General features: G+C 40.0%; 2 protein-coding genes across 6 annotated transcripts in view; both read left to right on the top strand.

Moving 5' to 3' along the window:
• Positions 1 to 8622, top strand: part of baiap2l1a (BAR/IMD domain containing adaptor protein 2 like 1a) — a 28733-nt gene extending 20111 nt beyond the window's left edge. The window contains exons 9-15 of one of the 4 annotated variants that reach the window (XM_034860170.1): positions 587 to 710; positions 1405 to 1618; positions 3121 to 3180; positions 3292 to 3439; positions 4981 to 4983; positions 7194 to 7234; positions 7364 to 8622. In XM_034860170.1, the coding sequence (XP_034716061.1) occupies positions 587 to 710; positions 1405 to 1618; positions 3121 to 3180; positions 3292 to 3439; positions 4981 to 4983; positions 7194 to 7234; positions 7364 to 7436 (663 nt within the window). In that variant the 3' untranslated portion in view covers positions 7437 to 8622. Of the gene's footprint in view, positions 1 to 586; positions 711 to 1404; positions 1619 to 3120; positions 3181 to 3288; positions 3440 to 4980; positions 4984 to 7193; positions 7235 to 7363 lie in introns of all 4 variants that reach the window. The other 3 variants (XM_034860167.1, XM_034860172.1, XM_034860171.1) reach the window with 3 other exon arrangements.
• A 1853-nt stretch (positions 8623 to 10475) lies between these two features.
• tecpr1a (tectonin beta-propeller repeat containing 1a) overlaps positions 10476 to 20214 on the top strand; it is a 15015-nt gene continuing 5276 nt past the window's right edge. The window contains exons 1-14 of one of the 2 annotated variants that reach the window (XM_034860165.1): positions 10476 to 10692; positions 11611 to 11852; positions 13340 to 13522; positions 15298 to 15420; positions 15517 to 15636; positions 16754 to 16928; positions 17017 to 17117; positions 17416 to 17517; positions 17683 to 17831; positions 18247 to 18854; positions 18954 to 19099; positions 19239 to 19394; positions 19690 to 19839; positions 20036 to 20193. In XM_034860165.1, the coding sequence (XP_034716056.1) occupies positions 11628 to 11852; positions 13340 to 13522; positions 15298 to 15420; positions 15517 to 15636; positions 16754 to 16928; positions 17017 to 17117; positions 17416 to 17517; positions 17683 to 17831; positions 18247 to 18854; positions 18954 to 19099; positions 19239 to 19394; positions 19690 to 19839; positions 20036 to 20193 (2396 nt within the window). In that variant the 5' untranslated portion in view covers positions 10476 to 10692; positions 11611 to 11627. Of the gene's footprint in view, positions 10693 to 11610; positions 11853 to 13339; positions 13523 to 15297; positions 15421 to 15516; positions 15637 to 16753; positions 16929 to 17016; positions 17118 to 17415; positions 17518 to 17682; positions 17832 to 18246; positions 18855 to 18953; positions 19100 to 19238; positions 19395 to 19689; positions 19840 to 20035; positions 20194 to 20214 lie in introns of those variants that run through there. The other variant, XM_034860166.1, reaches the window with a different exon arrangement.

The following is a 20214-nucleotide window of genomic DNA, read 5'->3' as shown; positions in this document are numbered from 1 at the left end:
ATATATATATAAATATACATATATATATATTAATCGTAATAATATTGTATCGTGACAGATCAGGCTACATTTAAGAATAATTGTATCATTATTATCATCATTAGCTTAATTTTCTTTTACCACGTGTTGCTTTCACCAACTTTGATACTCATCTTACTGTAAGATGCTTCAGAAAGGAGCTGTTGGATAAAAGCATTCCAACTAGTGTGAAATCGTCCACACACAAGACCTTCCCTAAAGTATTTTATCTTGTATTGTTGCTTGTAGTTTATCTTGCGAAGGTGCTGATATATGCTGTATCAGATTGAGGATTTGTTTGTGTGTGTAAAGCGGCAGGTTACCATTATCTGACTATCAGCCATGGGAAATCCTGCATTGGCTCTTGTTGTGTGTGTAAAGTCCACTGACGGTTTTTTATGGCTGTGGCTATTTATTGCTGCGTAGGAGGAAGACATTGAGTTTCAATTCCAGTAATGACTGTTTAAAAATAATCACACTGATAAGGTCATTCGGAGATTTCCTCATTGCCGTCTCATATTTTGTCACATATTGCATCTGCTAATCATGTTCTTCTACATCTCCTCAGAACAACGTAGAGTCAGGGGCGCCTCCTCCAGCACCGCCACTGAAAGCACAGACCAGTCCGCTAGCCAACATGTTTGACCCAGAGACCCGGTTTTCGCTAACCCCCCCTTCAGACCACAACTCAGGTACGGGTGGCTTCTCTAAAATTCAAACGTAGATATACCCGTCTCCCACAAATGACTGCGGCATCTCTCAGTCCCATCGTTAACCATCGCCCAGTCGTGTTTTATCAAAAGTATCATGGACATCCTTATTCATAGAATTGTTTTTTATTTTATTTTTGTATCATAAAGGTTTTTTTTAATGAAGGAAGCTCAATTATCATTTTTGAATTCATAGTTAATCCGGAAAGTTGACTAATAGCTAATAGTTATGGTTGTTATTTCAAATAGAAACCGTAATGAACTGTAATTCCTGCTTGAGGCTTGTTTCTTTCTGTTTCTCATGCAAAATTACCTTTTATTTTATTTTTATTTTTTAATCATAGTAGGTCATAGATCAACATTGTTGTCTGAGATATGAATTTTTTTGTAATTAGTTTGTTTGCATTTTGGGAAATGAACTATTCACTCTCTTGAGAAGAGTAAGTTTAGAAAATCAGTAAATGCTGTACCCTCGTATCTGTGTTCTAACTATGAAGCTACCAGCCCGTTAGCTTAGCTTAGCACAAATACTTAAAACGGAGGGAAACAGCTAGCCCGGCTGTGTCCAAAGGTAACAAAATCGACCTACCTTCCCCAAAATTACTAAAAACTATTACTTTAAATGAAATAACAATTGACAGATAACTGATATCATCACATCTCCAATCTCCTCCAGACCAGGACAGCATTGGAGAGGTCAGTCTGTCCCAGTCGACATCCCTGTCTTCCGGTCTCAATGTGGGCAGGAAGCCCCAAGTTAGAACCATCTTTCCCCACACGGCGGGCAACAACCACACACTCCTTAGCTTCGACGACGGCGACATCATTACGCTGCTTCTCCAAGAAGAGAAGGATGGCTGGCTGTACGGAGAGCTGGAGAAGACACAGCAGTACGTTTTGAACTATTTTCATATTCAGCGATGGGTTGATGACTAAATAAGTCCTCAGCTCAGTTTCTGTAAATAGAAATAATCTGTGTTTGTTTTGGTGGTTCTTTGTCTCATGATCATAGTTTATCCATCTTTTTATTCATCTCAGCATCTGTGGTTTTAAAGGATAAGATATTCTATATTTTTGTTATAATCAACAAATCCCATGAACAAACCAAAACCCACTTTGGAATGATCTGAATCAAAAGTATTCTCTATGTAATTGAAAGCCTGATCAAGTTTATTCATCTGTGCCAGAGATCATTGTTGTTGTCTAACACGTTTCTTCATTACCCTGAACAAACCCACTGTAGTTTATTTTTAAGTGAATGCCACGTGCACTGCCCTGCTGCTGTTAATACTCCTAATGCACCAAATGTGCATTAATCTGCCAATGACAAAAGTCCTTAATGAATGCACTCCTGTTTGAGTAACGTTTGATGAAGAACAATTTCTGGAGCACACTGAAAAGATTGAACTACTTATTTGTGATTTGTGTTTAAAATATTTACCATGTCTTAAAGGAAATGTACTTTTATTCCAACAAACACGCGGCAGCACTGGCACACACATCATTTGCATGACTAAGGTTAGCAGTACGTGTTTCCTGCTTGATTTAATATTTAGCTGTGCTAAAACATCCTGCTTAGAAGCACAAAGTATGGCAGGTATGTTCAACATGACAGTCGCAAAGCTCTCTCTCTCAATTGCAAAACATCCACACACACAAACAAGAGACATCTGGTCTTTAATATTTGCCTCAACGCTGAATGCTTGATGCCTAATTTTCCTTCACCCTGGCACACAATGATGAGTGAAGGAAACAAACATGGCCACACAAATCCATAAAGTAGACTCTGATTTGCCTGTGTAATTAAAGTCATCTTCAACTCCTTGCTAGATCAATTAGGACTCAAAATACAGGCAAAAGGATTACAGAGTGCTTACAGAGCTTGTATTAACTATTTTTATCCCCACCTTGAAACAAATTAACGCAAGCTTTCTCCCTGTGTGTGTGTGTGTGTGTGTGTGTGTGTGTGTGTGTGTGTGTGTGTGTGTGTGTGTGTGTGTGCGAGCTGACGTGGTTTTAATGCAGTCAGTGGCAGTTTGTCAAGATGAGGACATGATGTGGGGATAAATCACATTACATTCTGTTTCTTAGCAACAAATCCAGTGCAATGGCGTGATAAGCCATATTTTTCTCCAGACGTGACATGGAGACAACTTCTGAGTCTTAGTGAACTCTTAGTGTCTGTCTGTCACGGATTATATGCACATCCGATTTAAGTGTGTTGTATGTAGCAAGCGGAGAAATATTTCAACTCACAGAAACAGGTGTCCTCGCAGGACAACAACTAATGAGTATCCAAACAATAAATGAACAACAAAGACTTTGGATGACTTTTTATATAAAAGATTTTATAACATTTCTGATATTCTGGTATGTTTGTTTTCCTTATTAGGCGGGGCTGGTTTCCCTCCTCCTACTGCAGACCCTATACTGAGACAATGATATCAAATAGGTAAGAAAACATTAAAACATGTGTGGGAATTATCATTGATAAATGATATGTTTTCCATCTGTTGTCTCTTAAATACTGATAGCTGAACCTTTATGTCATGTGGGTTAGCAGCAATCTTGGCACACTGGCGCATAGTCTGAGTGTGGCCAGTCTGCCAGAGCAAGATGAAGAGGAGCCAGTTTTGCTGCCACCACCAGACTATAGTGACTACGCCATCTCCAGTTCAGCGGTCCCCTCGACGCCATCGCCACAGAACACGGTCAGTACCAGCACCTGACTTTAAGCATGCACACTAAAACACCAAACCAAACGCAGAGCTAAAACTAGAGTGAATATAGGATTAAGAGTCACTAGGTTACCAGAATATTAGTCCAAATGAATGTTAATGTTGCTTTGTATCAGCAGAATAGATAAAAATACTCAAGTTTTTGCTCACAAGTTGTAAGCTCTAGTTCCGTGGCTAACCACAGAGGAGTGTGGTTGTGTTAGACAGTTGCCATGTTTGCATTTTTAATGCTGCCTTTAAATGGAGCTTGTAGTTAAAACATGGGAAGTTGTGTACACAATATGCTTGGCGTTCAAGTGGTTGAGTTGTGAGAACACCGCAGCTACAATGGCAACATGTCATGGACACCAAAAGACTTCTCGATGTTCTCTTATCCTCTTTCACTTCTTTCCAAGAAATGTTACAATTTACAGTTGAATTACAGCGAATTATGTGAAGGCAGCATATTAAGTTTGGCCCATCAACAACGCTAAAGTTAGCTTCTGATTCAGTAGAAAAACGCAACTTACATTGCTGAGTGACTGATCCTCCGTATTTTGAACCTCTGACTGTATCGAAACCTTGTTATTCATTAAGGTAAATCATTAATTATGTCAAAAACACACTTTTAAATTTCTGAAAGCTTTATTGTCTTTATGAAAACACAATAAAGTTTCTTTTCATATGTAGACCACATTAGACCAGGTCCAGATCCAAAACCACTTTGAGAGGCTAATGATTCTTAAAACCAGTATAATTTAGTCCAGATTCAATAAATCTATGCACAGTGGTTTACAATGTGGACCTTGTTTAAAGTTGTCATCCTGTGAAAAAAAACGGTGAATTCTCCCTTCCTTGCATTTTCACAAATAGAATAAAAGTTTCACAAATCTGAGACTGTTTTTAAAAATCATCATTCTAGGTGTAGTTGTTCTACAAATAGAAAAAAACAGGTAAATCTCCCTGTTTGTGTTCTCACAAAGACATTAAAGCTTTCACTAATCTAAAAGTGTTTTGACATAATTAATAATTTACCATAATGCAATGTAAGTCATGTTTCCCTGGCGAATCGGAAGCAAACTTCAGCGTTGTGTCACATCATATGTTCTAGAATGGGTCTTTTGTAGGATACATTCATTGACTAATGTTAGAATTTTGTAACTATGTGTTCGTTGGATCTCTGAGGAAGGAGGCGCTCAGTTCTATTGAGAATTAAGAAAAGTTTTAATGCAGCAAAATGATGATGATAAGGCAAAGACAATAAGACACAAACAACATGAGAACACTGCAGCTGACAGCGGACTGATCCATGCTCCCCCCTGATGGAGTCACAGGAGACCAGTCTTGAATATTCCTACATCACACCCATTTATCCCCTGCATATGGGGGCGGTTCCTTTTCACCCCATGCATTCAAATCCATTCTCATTGGTCCGTCGTTGGCATGGCAACGAGCCGAGCGCATCTTCACTGTCCAATGAGGAAGACCTGGCTCTAAACTCTGCCCCTTTGGAGTGGGTTTTGGTTACAGATCAGAAGGTTCTATCATGTAACTGTGAAATTCTAACATCAATACAGTTTAATCAACATTGTATTGTTTAAGCCTAGTCTAAGTCCCGCGTGAACGCGCAAAAAAACGAGGGGAAGGGGTAGGGGGTAAGTTAGAGAAATGAGATTCACCCCAGGGGCAGGAGACAGAAGGCCACCTTTTGGTGCGTAGCAGGAAGGCACCTTTCCATGTGTTAAATGCCAGACTTGACCTGATCAATTCTTTAGAGTCAAAGGAAAAGAGGGGGAAGGTAAGGGACAGAGATAATGCATATTTTCCTAACCTGGCTTCATCATACATACACAGAAATACATTGTTTTCACAACAATGTTTTGAACTTTTTATTACTCAATACTAACCTAATTTATCACAGACTCCACAAGCACACCCTGAGATGCCGTCCAACCTTTAGTCTGATTACTTTTGTAAAGGAAAAGTGTGAAACAGACTATAGAGTTTTTGGCTCAAATTTCTTTTTAAAGACATCTGAAAAATGCTCCCAGCTAGGTTTTGCCAGGTTTCAAACGGGAAAAAAATGGTTTTAAAAAAGAGGTTAGAGGAGAAGAAGAGAGTTACATAAAGGACAAGAGTGTACAGACCCAGTTTAATTGTGTCCCTACACTGTGTCAGCTGATTGAGAATGAACTAGTAGCTGTCCAGCCAGCAGCCCAGGCACACTTCTTTTTTTTTTCCTCCCTCATCAACAGCTTCCTCCCTGCTCTGTCTGTACTCAGTGTCCTTTGTATCTGCTGCCTCAGGGTTTTACCACGAAATAAACCACAGTGAGGGATGCACCTTCCCAACAGTAGGAATCACGATGCTTTTCCTTTTCTCATCTCATCCTCATCTCATTTTCTTTTTTAAATGTAGCTTAGCTTTGAGGACTTGTTCAAAGAGGTTTAGGCTGACTGTGCTGTTTAGGTTTGTTATTGTCACTGTGGGGCAAAGGTGGACCTTGTGAGGACTTTTGTTCCTCATGTCTAGCCAAATATTTTTGGATCCTGGTGGAGACATTTGACAGGCTGTAGACGGTAACCTAAATTGAGGTGTCTCAGTTTCAGGGATTGGCTCAGGTGCTGTAGTTGTGTGACGTGCCGCCAGCACTCATAGATCAACTTTTTTGTTTTCAAGTGCCATGAAAAGGTCACTAAACCCTAATTATTCTTTTTGCATGTTTGGAGTGTTGTGAATATTATTTGTATTGTGTTTCATTTCTACTAGTTTATTTTTATTCTTTCTGAATAACATTTTTATATTTCTGGCGATTTGATATGAAATGTTTCTATCCCCCAAGGGGAAATAAAGAATCATTCCGAGTAATGTTTTGAGTCAGAATATCAACAAAAGCTCAAGTTAAAATGTTGTTAATTTCATAATTTATTACAAGGTATGTAAGTTTGTCGAGGGCAGTAAACAACCTCGGAGGAGGTGTTTCCTGAACGTTTAGGGCAAAAAAGTTACCAAAACATAACTGTGGCTACATGTGCTGTACCTTGTAGATGTTTTCTGCTCTCTAACGGAAGAGCAGGGTAATGTGTTTTCTTACACTTAGTATTGAGTGCATTGATGGCCATTATTATAAGCTTGATAAAAAAAGGTCATTTATAATGATTTGCATCACTAAATATGCACATTAGATAAATTAATGATACAATCATAGTTTAAATCCTTGATCTTACATGTATTTGATCTGAAATGAAAACAATATTCTAAACTACAAACTCTCAGGTTAACAGTAGTTCCTTTAACATATTTATCAACTGCTGTAGCTCTTCTACAAACATTCTTTACAGCAATTTAGAAGCAAATATGTGTAACAGTATCCCTCAGGGCCCATAGCTCAGGTATGTATGTCCTCGTCTTTATTGTCTCCGTGTACACTTGGCACTGTAGAGGAGATAAAGAGGAGTGTGTCTCTCGCCAGCCTGTCTAGATTGTCTAGATTCCAGAATTGTTTAGGTTAGACCTGTACCTTAAGAATGTGTCAAAGCTCCACTGCACTCATTGGAAAAGAAAGAGGGGGGGGACAACTGTTGATGAGATATCTTAACAAACCAGTCTGACAACAATGACTTTCTGCACAGCTGGAGGGAGGATGTGGATTTGTGGTGACTGTGATGGTGTGTGTTGAATGTTGCGTGTTATTTCTCTTTACCCACTTGATCTTGACTGGTCTTCTTTCTGTGTTTTTTGACACCAGGATTCTTTAGCCAATGGGTCTGCAAAGGCTCCCTTTCTAGGGTGAGTGATCTAACACAACTAACAGAAACTCACAGATTTTCACACGTGTGTTTGTAATTAAACTTTACCAGATGATGATGATCAATTTCAAGATGTTATGCCCACATTGTTCCCATTTTCTTCCTGCAGAGGAGGGAATCCGTTTGCAACAGTCAAGCTGAGACCAACGGTCACGAATGACAGATCAGCACCAATTCTCTAACAAAGGAGAAGGATTTGCACCGCCGCCATGCCTTTAGGGACTCATGGCAACATGGGACCCCCGCAACACACTGAGTATCCCCCCGACCTGACATCTCCACCAGCCTGCATGCTAGTCTCTCTCATTACCAGTCTGCTCTGTTAAGGGGATCCATTTCTGTTTCAGTGTGCTTGACTGTGCCAGTGTGTATTTTACATTAGCCACAACAGGGATGCAATGCATAATCAGCACATAGAGAAGCAGGATTTCTGAAAGGTTTTGTAGTACAAAGAAAACATTTTGTAATGAAGTAATTATTCACCCCTAAATGACAATTTAAACTTAGTCTAATTACCAACTCACTGTTAGTTGTAATCAAATTGACTAAGAAATTATGTTTCCTGTTGCTGCGTCACAATAAAAGCCACCCTGTGTTACAGTTGAAATGTAAAGTAGTGGCAGTTTGCACTTATTTTAACCTAAAAAGCTCTGATATCAATGAGATACAACTGCACCGGGTACATGCATGCATTGTTTCCTGTAAAGGACATATTGAAAACCAGAAAATACTTTTTGTCTCAGCCTTGTCCTAAAGTTCTGGAAGGAAGTTGAAATTGAAATTGAAAATGCAAGTTTAAAAAACAGAACCAGTTTAGTTTCTTCAACTTTCCAGTTTCTCCAAACCTCTCAGAAATTTACGGGACATTTTATGCTTTTATCTGAAGATGTTCAGTATTTTAAAAGGAGGCTGGGATAAAGCTGTTGGGGTGTACAAATACCAATGCAGTTTCTACTGACATGCTAACAAGGAGATACAACCTGATTATTCATTTTGGGGTTAAATGTCCATTTAAGATGCAAAAGAGAGGGGTCTTTTAAGGCTTTTTTGTTCTGCAGTCGGTGCCGTGTAGTAAGACAGAAGGAACAGATCCAGATGTAATTGATATTGAAAATGACAAAGAAGACCAGCACTGAGGCTGTCTACCTGACTTGCAAAAAAAAAGAAGAAGTTGTTTCTTGTTTTTATTATAATTATTCATTTTGTCTTTCTTTTATCAAGAGGAATTATGATGTACAAAGGTTGTGAGAATGAAGGGAGAGTGATGTGTTGGGGAAAAGTTTGTCATTTGAGTGAAGGCAAAACAGTATGTCACTGTTTATAATAGGAAGGCTATTTAAATATACTTAAGTTTGTATGTGATATTTATTATACATATGTATACATATATTTTACAACCATTATTTATATTATAGGTATATAGTTATACATATACACATATATATGTATATATATGTATACATATATATATATATATATATATATATATACATATATAAAGAAAAAGAATATGAAGGTGCCCGTTTGAATATGATAGCCACTGTACTTATGATCCCAAGCTGATTTTGATTTGACTGCTGGTATGTGTTTTAAATGGGCGGATTTACCTTTTGCTGAAGGGAATATTTTCACTCCTTAAGGTTTCACTGTTAACTGCAGATTTTGTGTACAACGCACAGTTCTTACAAATTGTACTTTACTGGTAGACACATTATAGTGGGTCATTGTTTGAAGTAAGTATTAACTGTCTTGTGAGATAAATGACTTTTTTGCCATGTATTTGCTTTAGAGAATGTTAATCTATGATGAGGAACTGACTGCTGAAAAAGTTTATTGCTCATCATAGACCCACTTATGTGTGCATAAGTGAATCCATCATAGTTATTGACTCATGCTTTCTTCAGAGTGCCTTGCGACTGTGTTGAACAATGTGGTCTTTTTTTCTCAATAAAACAAGGTCAAGTAAAAATATGCATAATTAATGTTCAATTGTTTTTTTTCTCTGTTGAGATATATGACACCTTCTCACACGTGTATATTTCATGATTTCGAGTCAAGCAATCTAATTGGTTCATAGCCATGCTATAATAACCACGTCTACCACAACTATGACGTCTGATTCCTTTGCACAATAAGTATAATTCACTCTAAATGTGAAAACAAAACGATGGAAGACTAACAAAATGATAACTGGTGCCCCTTAACTTTGATATAATCACAACATACAATGGCCTGTCGTTAGATATTGCTTAAAAAGATTTGCATAAAAAGGATGACCTGTTTTTACTTATTCTGTGATTTTAGAAGCATAGTCAAATATTATGAAAATAAGCGCCATAAAGACATTTAATAAACAGTAAAAAGACTATAAGAGAAACAGATCTAATCAACTGAGAAAAAGAGCAGTTTGTTTTAGACATGTGTGCTGTAAGATCACACTGATTAAACTTTCACGTTCAGATGATAAAAATATGGAAAAAAAGGAGGCTAAAAAAATGTAAGTGATAGTGAAAGCGTTATATAAGGAAGGGATATCTACATCAGGGTCAAGGGTAATCCGCAAGACAAGTTCACAAGTTCATTTTTAGTCAGACTGCAAAATCTGAGCTTTTTATTTCCCAGCTACAATCTGCATCCAACAGTGCAACATGTTAACACACATTGTAATTTAGCACTATGAAAACTCTGCTTTACCCCAGGCATCAGTCTTGACACCAATATATGTCTTTCTACAAAAACCCTAAAACAAAGTTTAACCTAAACCACATACAGTTGGGATGCTAGCTGATCATTTTTTAAATTCTACTTGAAGAAAATGACCCAAGTTGTACCTGCAAATACTTTAAAGCACATTCAGGAGCCTGCCTCTTAGTTTTCTTGCAAGGGTAAGTTACAACTTTATAAATATTATAATTAGTGGCCTTGTGTAAATTCTAGCAAAGAGCACAGCTCCAATCTCAGCAGGCCTAATCAACCACTTTTTGTACAGGGCTTTTAAATTAATTTGTCATATTTTATCAGCTAAATAGAAGTAACTATAGTTGTCAGACAAATGTAGTAGAGTAAAAAACACAAAGTACTGTAAATTGAAAACATAACTTTATAATATAGGCCCTACCTTAAAATTGTAGGCCTTATTAACAGTACAGTCTTTGAGCGAATGTTCCTTTCCATAGCTTAACATGAGTCTATTCGGTTTATAAGCCAGCAGCGCCACCTGCTGAATATTCAAGCTACAAACACCTGCTGCCGCTGAAACAGCCAATAGGAATAAAGAAACAGCAACACTTCCTGTTTCACGAGGAGAGATATTATTGTGTGAATAGCAAAAGATACCCCATTATGATTTAGACAGCTTTTCATTCATTTCTGCTCGCGGAATGAACAGCGAGGACAGCTCACCTGCGCCGTTTGACGGTTTATGAGAGGAAGCTCAAGGTGGGTGTGTTTGAACTCTTGTTAATTTGCTATTTCTAGAGGGCTAACGTTAAGCCTGTAAGCCTGGAACCAAAAACAAGATGAGTGTTGTCGTTAAAAACTAAACCTGTTTTTTACAGTACAAGGAGCGTGCGTTTGTTTGGAAAATGACAGCTTTGCTACATGACATGCTAGAAGGCTAATTCGTAGCTCGTGTCGTTGCCACGCAGAGTTTTAATGCAGCTATGTTTTACATTAACGTTGACAAACGTCGCGCATATTACCTAAAAAATGTGTTCATGTCAATGTCGTGTCCTTACTTGTTTCTGTTTGTGTAGTAATTATCATTATGAGCTGAATATACAGGATACTGAATGTAGGTGACAGATGTAGCGCATATAGGCTACGCCTTTCAGCAGCAGCATCACTGCAATGTTGTGAAATTAAAACCACTTACAGCAAGCTTTTAGCCACTCCCGCATTGTTTAAACTGTATTGAATGTCATTTCACATTTGCCATGCAGGCCTGAATGTTGTGATGGTTTTGTCCAGGATGTAGAATTGGGTTGGTGAAATGGTGTAAACAAACCAAAAAGACACAGTGAGCAAGGGATGAGTACGTGCCACCTCAACACAACGGGTACTGATTTGAAAGTGTAATGAATGACTAGTTACCCTTTTTCAGGAGGGTAGTTACCCTTTTTCAGAAGGGTAGTTACCCTTTTTCAGAACCCTTTTGAAAGAGAGTAACTATACTTCTGAAAAAGGGTAACTAATTATTTGTTACCCTCTCAAAAAACAGCAACTACCCTTTTTTGTTTATCTTATTGTAAATATATGTATGTATAGTGGCATACTGGCACTGGGGAAAAAGTGACATACTGACACTGGGGGAAATAAACATGTAACTTTAAAGCTACATTATCTACATTCACCCAGGTTCCCAGTGCACCACCATGCCTGTCTCCCTGCTGTGGGCGGTGGATGTGTACGGGCGGGTCTACAGCCTGTCCACGGCGGGTCAGCTGTGGGAGCAGTGCCATGATGCCCAGATGGAGTTTAAGCGGGTGACGGCAGCCCAGCAGTGCTGCTGGGGCATCGCTTGTGACAACAACATTTACCTGAATGTCCACGCTTCTGACCTGCCAGTCCGCTACCAGGAGGAGACCTACGAGAATCAAGTATGTTTCTAATGGGGGGAAAAAAGAAGATACGGAATAAATCAACGTTAGAAATACACAAAGAAAAGAAAATACCCTTTAAATTTTCTTGTGGCTATCCTTTAATGTCTGCACAAAATATCTAGAGTGAAATTGAAAATGTGGAGTTCCCCTTGGACGTGTGTCATGTGTGAATAAGTGACTGAAAAAGTAAGTGTAACGTTGTACAGCTGTGTCCCACTTCCTCTGTTGCTAGCTCCAACACACTGTCAACTGCTGTGTGCCCTCACAAGCACATTAGAAGCGTGTTGAGCGTGTTTTTAAAAGAGAATTCCGGTTGATTCTAACACATAGATCTGTTGTTTTTTAATTTGGAGTGCTGTCAGTAGCAGAAAAACGAAAACAATCGGTGCTGCTTACACTGTGTTCTCCTCCTGCTAGCATTAGCACCCAACCGGGTTATACAACACAGGTTTTAAATATGTATTTAACCTCTTAATATGTTCAAAGTGTCATTAAAAGTGCCTACCCATGTGAAGTGACTCTTTCCAAGTGAACACAGTGAATCTGACTGCAGTAGATGTGATAGAAATACATAGAAGATGTGCTAATTCAGCTCTGTTTAGTTCCCATGTTGAGAAACAGTTAGAGAGCTTAGGGAGCGTCTACAAACTACAACACAGAAAAGAGATAAAACAAAAATATGTAGGCTATCAATTTATTGACGAATAAATAAGGTAATGTCTCCAAACTTACCTCAATTATAACTTGTCTCCTGCTACTGCTACTACAGCACTTTTGAAAAATAAGCATATGCTTGTTTCTGAAAATATTTTTCTATCTCTTTTCGGTGTTGTAGTTCATAGACGGCCCAAAGCACTCCTTGCGGTATCAACACAGGAACGAAACAGAGCTGAATTAGCTCAACTTTCATGCATTTCTTTCACATCTACAGCAGTGAGATTCACTGTGTTCACTCAGATGGAGTCACTGCACATGGGTAGGCACTTTTAATGACATTTTGAACATGATAAGAGGCCAAAAACACATTTAAAACCTGCCCTGTTTAAGCCTGTTGGGTGCTAACTATAGCAGGAGGTTGACACAGTGTAGGCAGCACCGACTGTTTTAAGCAATCCAACTTTACAAAGAACAGAGCTACGTGTTGGAATCAACCAGAATTCTAATTTAAGCAAAATACCACATAAAGTGAAATACTGTATGTGGAAATAAAATGGTAGAAAAAGTACCTGCTTCCTCTTCAATTTTGCAAATGTCCTGGACCATCAGGTTTTTTCTCACACAGCTGTTAGTTAATATGTCATTAGGCTACTGTGCAGTGGTTGATCTTGTGACTTCCTCTCCAGGGTACATCTCATTAAAAATGTTCTTTGGCAGTACAATTCTCAAAGGGGATACATGTGGATTGGATTATGGGGAAAACCAGGGGAAAACAGTTACTTTCATCCTTTATGTGCTCTAATTTGCAACCTCTTTCTTTCCGTCAGCGATGGAATCCTGTGGATGGTTTCTCAGACCGTTTGTTGCCAAGCGACCGCTGGCAGTGGAGTGATGTCACGGGTCTGCAAAACCAACCACTGGACAACTTCCGTATTCCCTCTGACAGCTGGGAGTGGGAGGGTGACTGGTACGCAGATGAAAACTTTGAGGGTGAGCCCACAGAGAAAGGGGTGAGTGGCCAATTATTATTCAGGTTGCCGATGTTCTGCAATAGCAGAAATCAGTACAATGACTGTTATCCCCCATACTTATTATTCTTCATCTTTTACCAAATTTTTGTACCGCTACTAGTCACGAAGCGTTGCCAACACATGCACAGGAATACATCAAAACATGTGTAATGATCGGAATGGTGTGGTATGACTTTTCTAAGAGAGATGCCACACGTTTTTCAGGAAATCAGCAAAAAACAGCGCAAAATTTCCCCCTCGACTTTAACAGGAAATCTTTGGGAAATCACTTAACATAGCTCAAAACAAAACCTCATAGGGGCCTTACCAATTTGCCATACTGTAATGTAGAAGAATAATTAAAATCTTAAACCAAAGACAAGACTTTAGCCTTTAATGTGCTTAGTGGGCATGTTGATGTCAAGCACGGTTTCTACCAAATCACAGTTTATGTATTATCCAATTGTCAGACCGATTCATTCCGATGTGTGTGTATAGGGATGGAATTTTGAGAGCCCGAGGGTGAAGCTGCAGTACAATCCTTCAAATGATTCCATACAAAAAATGGCAAAAGATATTTGGAAGGACGCAGACGGTTCCCTGTTTGTTACCTGCTCTGTGTTGCATATTTATGGCACCACAAACATAAAATCCACATTTGTGCGTTCGCCAGACTTTTATCTCTATTTTGATGATACCATTTTTGGTTTTTGAATCAAAGAACGAAGGTCAGAGGTATAATCATCATTATTAAATGGACATTTTTGACTTGTCAAACATACAGTCTTCTCCTCCCTCCTCCACTCCTTCACTGCGCAAATCAAAGCAACACCTAATACCACAAGAGGAAGAAAAGAAAAGGAGAGGACAACAAGAGGAGAGGAAGAAAGGAGAAGAGGTGTTATTTTTCAGCTAACATGATTGTATGATGGACTAACTGACCAACTGACTGACTCCAAACTGACTTCAGGCCCCAACACCATCCGTTTTTATCACAGAGAAGAGGTTGTGGCGCACCTTTTGATAGTCTTGCTTCTGGCAAAAAAACTTTTAAAGATTATTTATGGGGGTTTTCCACCTTTTAATTATTGACAGGACAGTTAGGTGAGAAAGGGGAAGACATGCAGCAAATCACCACACGTTGGATTCAAACCCTGGACTTCAGCATCGAGGCATAAGCCTCAAAGTCCACATGCGCCTGCTCTACCACTGAGCCAACCTGGCCACCTATTGATTAATCTTTAATACCTTGAGGGGTATGACACCCTGCTGAACATCCTGTGCAATTATGTTGTATTGTGTAAGAAATGTGAAGACAAAAAGCTGTCCAAAAATTGCCTCTTTTTCTTTTCCTTCTGGTATTTCTTGTATGATTTATTACAGGAGGCAGTGTTGAAGTTGGTGGACCCTGCTTTACTTGGAAGCTCACTGGGACTCATGTGAAAGTCCATTTGCTTACAGAAGCACATTTTTAGAAAGGGCACAGCATTCCCTATATTTTGATGTAAAATAAATGCATGGGAGTTAAAACTGGATTGTGTAGCGAGGTAAAAATAAATTTGCATATGCTGCTTCTCACTCAGTCAATTGGATCCCCCACTCTGTGTGTGCATTTTATCCAAAACATGAAATATTTGGAACAATTACTGTCAAAATGTATTTTGACTGTAATTTTCTAGTTATTATTTTCTTGCATGCATTGCCTTACTGTAGCATCAGTTTCTGCCTTGGTAATTCCTGCCTTGTTTTAGTGATTGAGATGTTTGTTTCTGCAGGGATGGACCTACGCTATTGACTTTCCTGCCACCTACACCAAAGACAAGAAGTGGAACTCCTGTGTCCGGCGCAGGCGATGGCTCCGTTACAGGAGGTACAAAGCCATGGACACCTGGGCTAAGGTGTGTGTGGGTGTGGGTGTGTGCGTGTGCGTGTGTGTGGTTGTGTGTGTGTGTGTGTGTTTTCACTTGTGTTCGTCTCCCTGTGTGTGCTGACAGATCCCCCCACAGCAGACAAGTCTACCAGATCCTTTCAGCGACATCAGTTGCGGAGGTTGGGAGATCAACGAGGAGCCCAGGGGCCGGCTGTCAATGTGGGCTGTGTCCCTGCAGGGCAAGGTACAGATCACAAACACACACACACCTGCAACACCCACCTTAGCCTGTGGTATACAGTACATGCCAATGTACTTTGATTAGTTTTTAATTTTCACAAATTAAGTCTGTGACAATATTAATTAATAAAAAAATCAATTACTGTCCTCTCTTGTCATGCATGCTGGGCCACATAGTCTGCTATTTAAAAAAATAAAATAAAATCTTATTAGTTTATTTTTCAGGGACCATGCACAGTTCAAGCCCTGTACCAGAGTTAGCTATACAGCTAATTTATATCTGTGGTCCCTGGGTAAGGGAGTTAAAAGGACAATATAGACAATACTATTAAAATAGATAGAAACTTAACATATAACAAGCATCACATGATTCGCCTTCAGTCCAGTCTTTATGGACATAATAAAACTGCTGAGACTTGCATAATCTCTAACGTGAAGTGGAATTAACTTCTTCTTTTCTCCTGATTGACCAAATGTAGTCTTCCTAAATTGATAAAAATCCTAAGAAACAGTCACCTCTCACAGTCGCCCTGGAGAGTCTTACATTTTCTCTGAAAAATGACTTAAATTGGTTGCGTGGTGGTGGTGCAAGAGCAGGGGTCAATTTATACATCCGGCAAATGTCTGTTTTTATGAAGGTGTGGTGATGGGAATTTCTTGTTTGTTTTCTTGTCGAGAACTTTCACAGCTTGTTTTTTAAAGGGTACATAAGGGTGTTAAAGTTTAGTTTTGCCACTATGAAAGAGCAATAACCATCAGTCAATTATGTATTTCCGTAATACAGCGTAGTTTACAGAGCCCAACTAACTATTGGAACATATCTTGCAGTATGTACTGCTGAACCTTTGCTGTAGCTCATAAAGGCTGTGATGATTGTGAAAATAGAATTTGTATTAACTGCATCAATTGTAATTTGTCTAATCTAATGGATTTTCAGGCTTTGTTATAGTGTTTGTGTCTGTTTTATTATTTTTTGATCTTGTTCACTCCCATAGCAAGATCCCACACTTAGCCCTGTCCAAATAAACAATTGTATTTGCATTGCTTGATTCAGATAGTTCTCTCCTCACTTAATGTCCTGCTATCACGCTTGATGATCTCTCCCCTTCTTTTCTCTCCAGGTGTGGTTCAGAGAGGGAATCTATCACCACAATCCTGAGGGCTCTTTTTGGGAGGACATCCCTGTCCCTGGGGAGGTGGTCCAGATCAGTTGCGGGCCGGGGGATCTGGTCTGGGCGGTGCTGTGGGAGGGGCAGCTCATTGTCAGGGAGGGCATCAGTAGGGACTGCCCAAAAGGTGCTGGTTGAACGAGGATGTGGTTTTCTTGTTATCATTTTTATAATATGAATATAAAAATAAAATTATGTATATTTTTGCATGTCAGGTACCTCTTGGGGGGTGGTGGACTCGCCCAGTCCAGATGTGGGAGCCACACATGTAGCAGTGGGAAACAATGTTGTTTGGGCTTTGACCAAGGACAACAAAGTAAGAAAATTCAGCAATAAACGTTTTGAAAGATGCACAACATGAATGGTTGATGATTACTTCTGCAAAAAAAATACCAGCTACTTTTGAATAAGAATGGTTATAAGTAATTTTGTTTGTTAGTGTTACCATTATCCAACATCTTACTTCATTGTTTATTACATATTATATTCTTACATTTTAACTACCTATTTTATTTAGCTATATTATATACCACTTTTGGCATTAACAAGACATGTTTACGCAGATGTGTGTTATGCTAACAAGGACTTTTCTCTCCACTCTGCTGCTTTCCCAGGTGTGGTTTAGACGTGGCGTGAACTCCCACAACCCCTGTGGCTCCGGCTGGATCAGCATGGTGGGAGAAATGATCATGATCAACGTCGGACTCAACGACCAGGTAAATTCCAGCCACAGAACATCACACCCTGCGTAAAACTGATAGGAAGTAACATGTCAACTACCTTTCTCTCAGCTGGTTACCTTAGCATTGCCCCTTGGTGTTTAGTGTCAAGCAATCGGATGTGGACAGATTTAAGTCAACCAATTAATTGTCTTTGTGTAGGTGTTTGCTATCGGCTCCGAGGATCGGGCGCTGTACTTCAGACAAGGTGTGACCTCTAGTGAATTGAGTGGGAAAACCTGGAGGGCCATTACCGCCCCCCGAGACGGAGACCGATCCCACTCCAGTGCCAGTGCAGGCAGCCTGCAAAGGTGGGGAGGCCTCAGTGGACACACACAAACACACACACACACACACACACACACACACACACACACACACAAACACACACACAGATAGATTTCAGTCAACATTTTAGTGGACTGCTGACATTTTTAGAGCCACACACAGATCACACTCTTATAAGAGTCAAGGTTTAATAAGACACCAAACATATATAATTACATGATTATAATTATTTGCAATTTTTTTTATGACAGGACTGTTTTGCAAATGTGCTTAAATTGATATAATCAGGGATCAGTAACCACTGGTTGACGCAGTAAGCAGTTAATGTAGAATACAGACACATTTCCAGTGTGGGCCATCATTTATTTAAAATGTTTGCTGGGAGAACAAAAATGAATTTGGTCTTTCAGTTCCTCATTCTCTCGTTCCATGTCACAGTGCTGGATGTTACTTCTGTGGTGAGGTGCGTGCTCAGTCAGTAGTGAGTGATGTGGAATCCGACACAGAAAAAGGATCTACAGATGGAGCCAGTCACCTCGTGGCCTCCGGCTCACCAGAGTCCTTTGTTGATGCCCCCACAGACCACTCTGACCAACCTGTTGAAACCCCCAAACCCTGCATCCCCAAAGTCACTAGCGACAGCTTCATCTCCGAACTCGTCTCTGACCGAGAACCAGTAAAGACCTCAAGAGAGGGCGTTCCTGCCGGTCCAGCTGTTCTGGAGGATGAATCTTTCCCTGAAGAAGAAGAGATCAAAGCCCCCTGTGTGGGTGTAGCTATTTCCCCTAGCCAGTCTGGAGGTTCTCTTGACCCCCAGTGGAGTAATGTGGATCTAGAGGAGGCGCAGGGCCATCTGGTCCAGACAGGAGCAGTGGTGGACTCAGCTGACACCTGCAGCTTGTCATCAGTGGCCACATACACTCTGGCCATGGAGGACCCGTATGGGGCAGATGAGCACCCTTTGTGGGCGTGGGTCAGTGGAGGCGGCTGCTCTGTGGACAGTCACTCCCAACTCAACTGGTTCAACTGCTCAATGAACACTTCATGTGAGTTAAATGAGAGAGCTATCTAGTATAAAAGATATAGTGAATATGGTTTCCTTTTCTTTATTTCAGTTATTAATTTTTCTTTTCTGTTCTTTCCAGCAATGGTCCAGTCCGTCCAGTCAATGAGTCTGTCTGTCACCCCAGCCCAGACGGCAGCCTGGCGAAGACAAATCTTTGAGCAACTCAGTGAGAGGACCAAAAGAGAGATAGATAATTTCAGACATTATGAACAGGCCATAGAAAAGGTATCTGCCGCAAAGTTGTGACCTGCGCAACAGCAGTAGCTTTTATCCTTGATCTTCAGGATATTTTTCTTCCATTTTCCCTCTTTTATTTATCACTAATTAATTCTGTCCTCTGCCTGGCCGCTTACCCCCAATGCAGTCTGTGTGGGTGAAGAAGGGAACCATGCAGTGGTGGAGAGACTGGAAGCCACACAAGTGGATAGATGTTCATTTTGCCCTGGAGCAGTTCTCAGGATCAGAAGGCAACAAGGACGGCATCCTCTTCATCTATTACAACTTTTATGAGGAGAAGAAGGTGAAAAAGAAGTGTCTGTGTGTTTTCAGGTTGATGCTGTGGGGATTCGACTTGTGTCAATGCAACATGTGAAAGTTTTATAAGCCTTCTTGAGGACAATAGTTTTGATAGTGTCAACGTCAGATTGTCACAATGTCTGTATATGTTAACACAATGGAATGAGTCATTCAAGTGAATCAACACTGCTGTTGTTACTTGCATTCATACTTCTTCACTCTCCTTCTTCTTTCAACCTCAATTTACTCACTTTCTATCTACTTTTTTCTCTTCTTTCTTCTCTGCTGTCCCTCTCCAGTACCTGCATGCCTTCATCAATGAGGTCACAATCCTGGTTCCTGTGCTAAATGACTCCAAACACACTTTTGCCATCTACACTCCGGAGCGGACCAAACAGAGGTGGCCAATCAGATTGGCAGCAGCCACAGAGCAAGAGATGCATGATTGGGTATGTATGGATACCGCACAACCTTTTTTTACTCCCTGAAAACCAAAATGGTGCATACCAATCTTGTAAGTGATCTGGATGCCCAAATGATGTGCGCACACTTGCTTTCTTTCTGTTTTTCCTAACCACTCATCATTTATCTCTACTTTCCTTTCCAACCCCATCTGTCTGCATTCACCTCCCTACCTGTCTCAAGCTGGCGTTGTTGAGTGACTCGTGCTGCGACTCACGGTTGATCCAGGGTCCTCCCTCCAAACAGGCCATCTGGTCCCTCACTTGTAAAGGTGACATCTTTGTCAGTGAACCCTGTCCTAGTCTGGAGGCCATGCCTTACCCCACACCCTGCGACCAGATGTAAGAATAAGAGTAAAAACA

This window comes from Etheostoma cragini, chromosome 21 (genome assembly GCF_013103735.1).
Source record: "Etheostoma cragini isolate CJK2018 chromosome 21, CSU_Ecrag_1.0, whole genome shotgun sequence".
NCBI classification, from domain to species: Eukaryota; Metazoa; Chordata; class Actinopteri; order Perciformes; family Percidae; genus Etheostoma; species Etheostoma cragini.
Note: the sequence above shows the minus strand (reverse complement) of the source record. Positions and strands in the feature narration are given on the sequence as shown.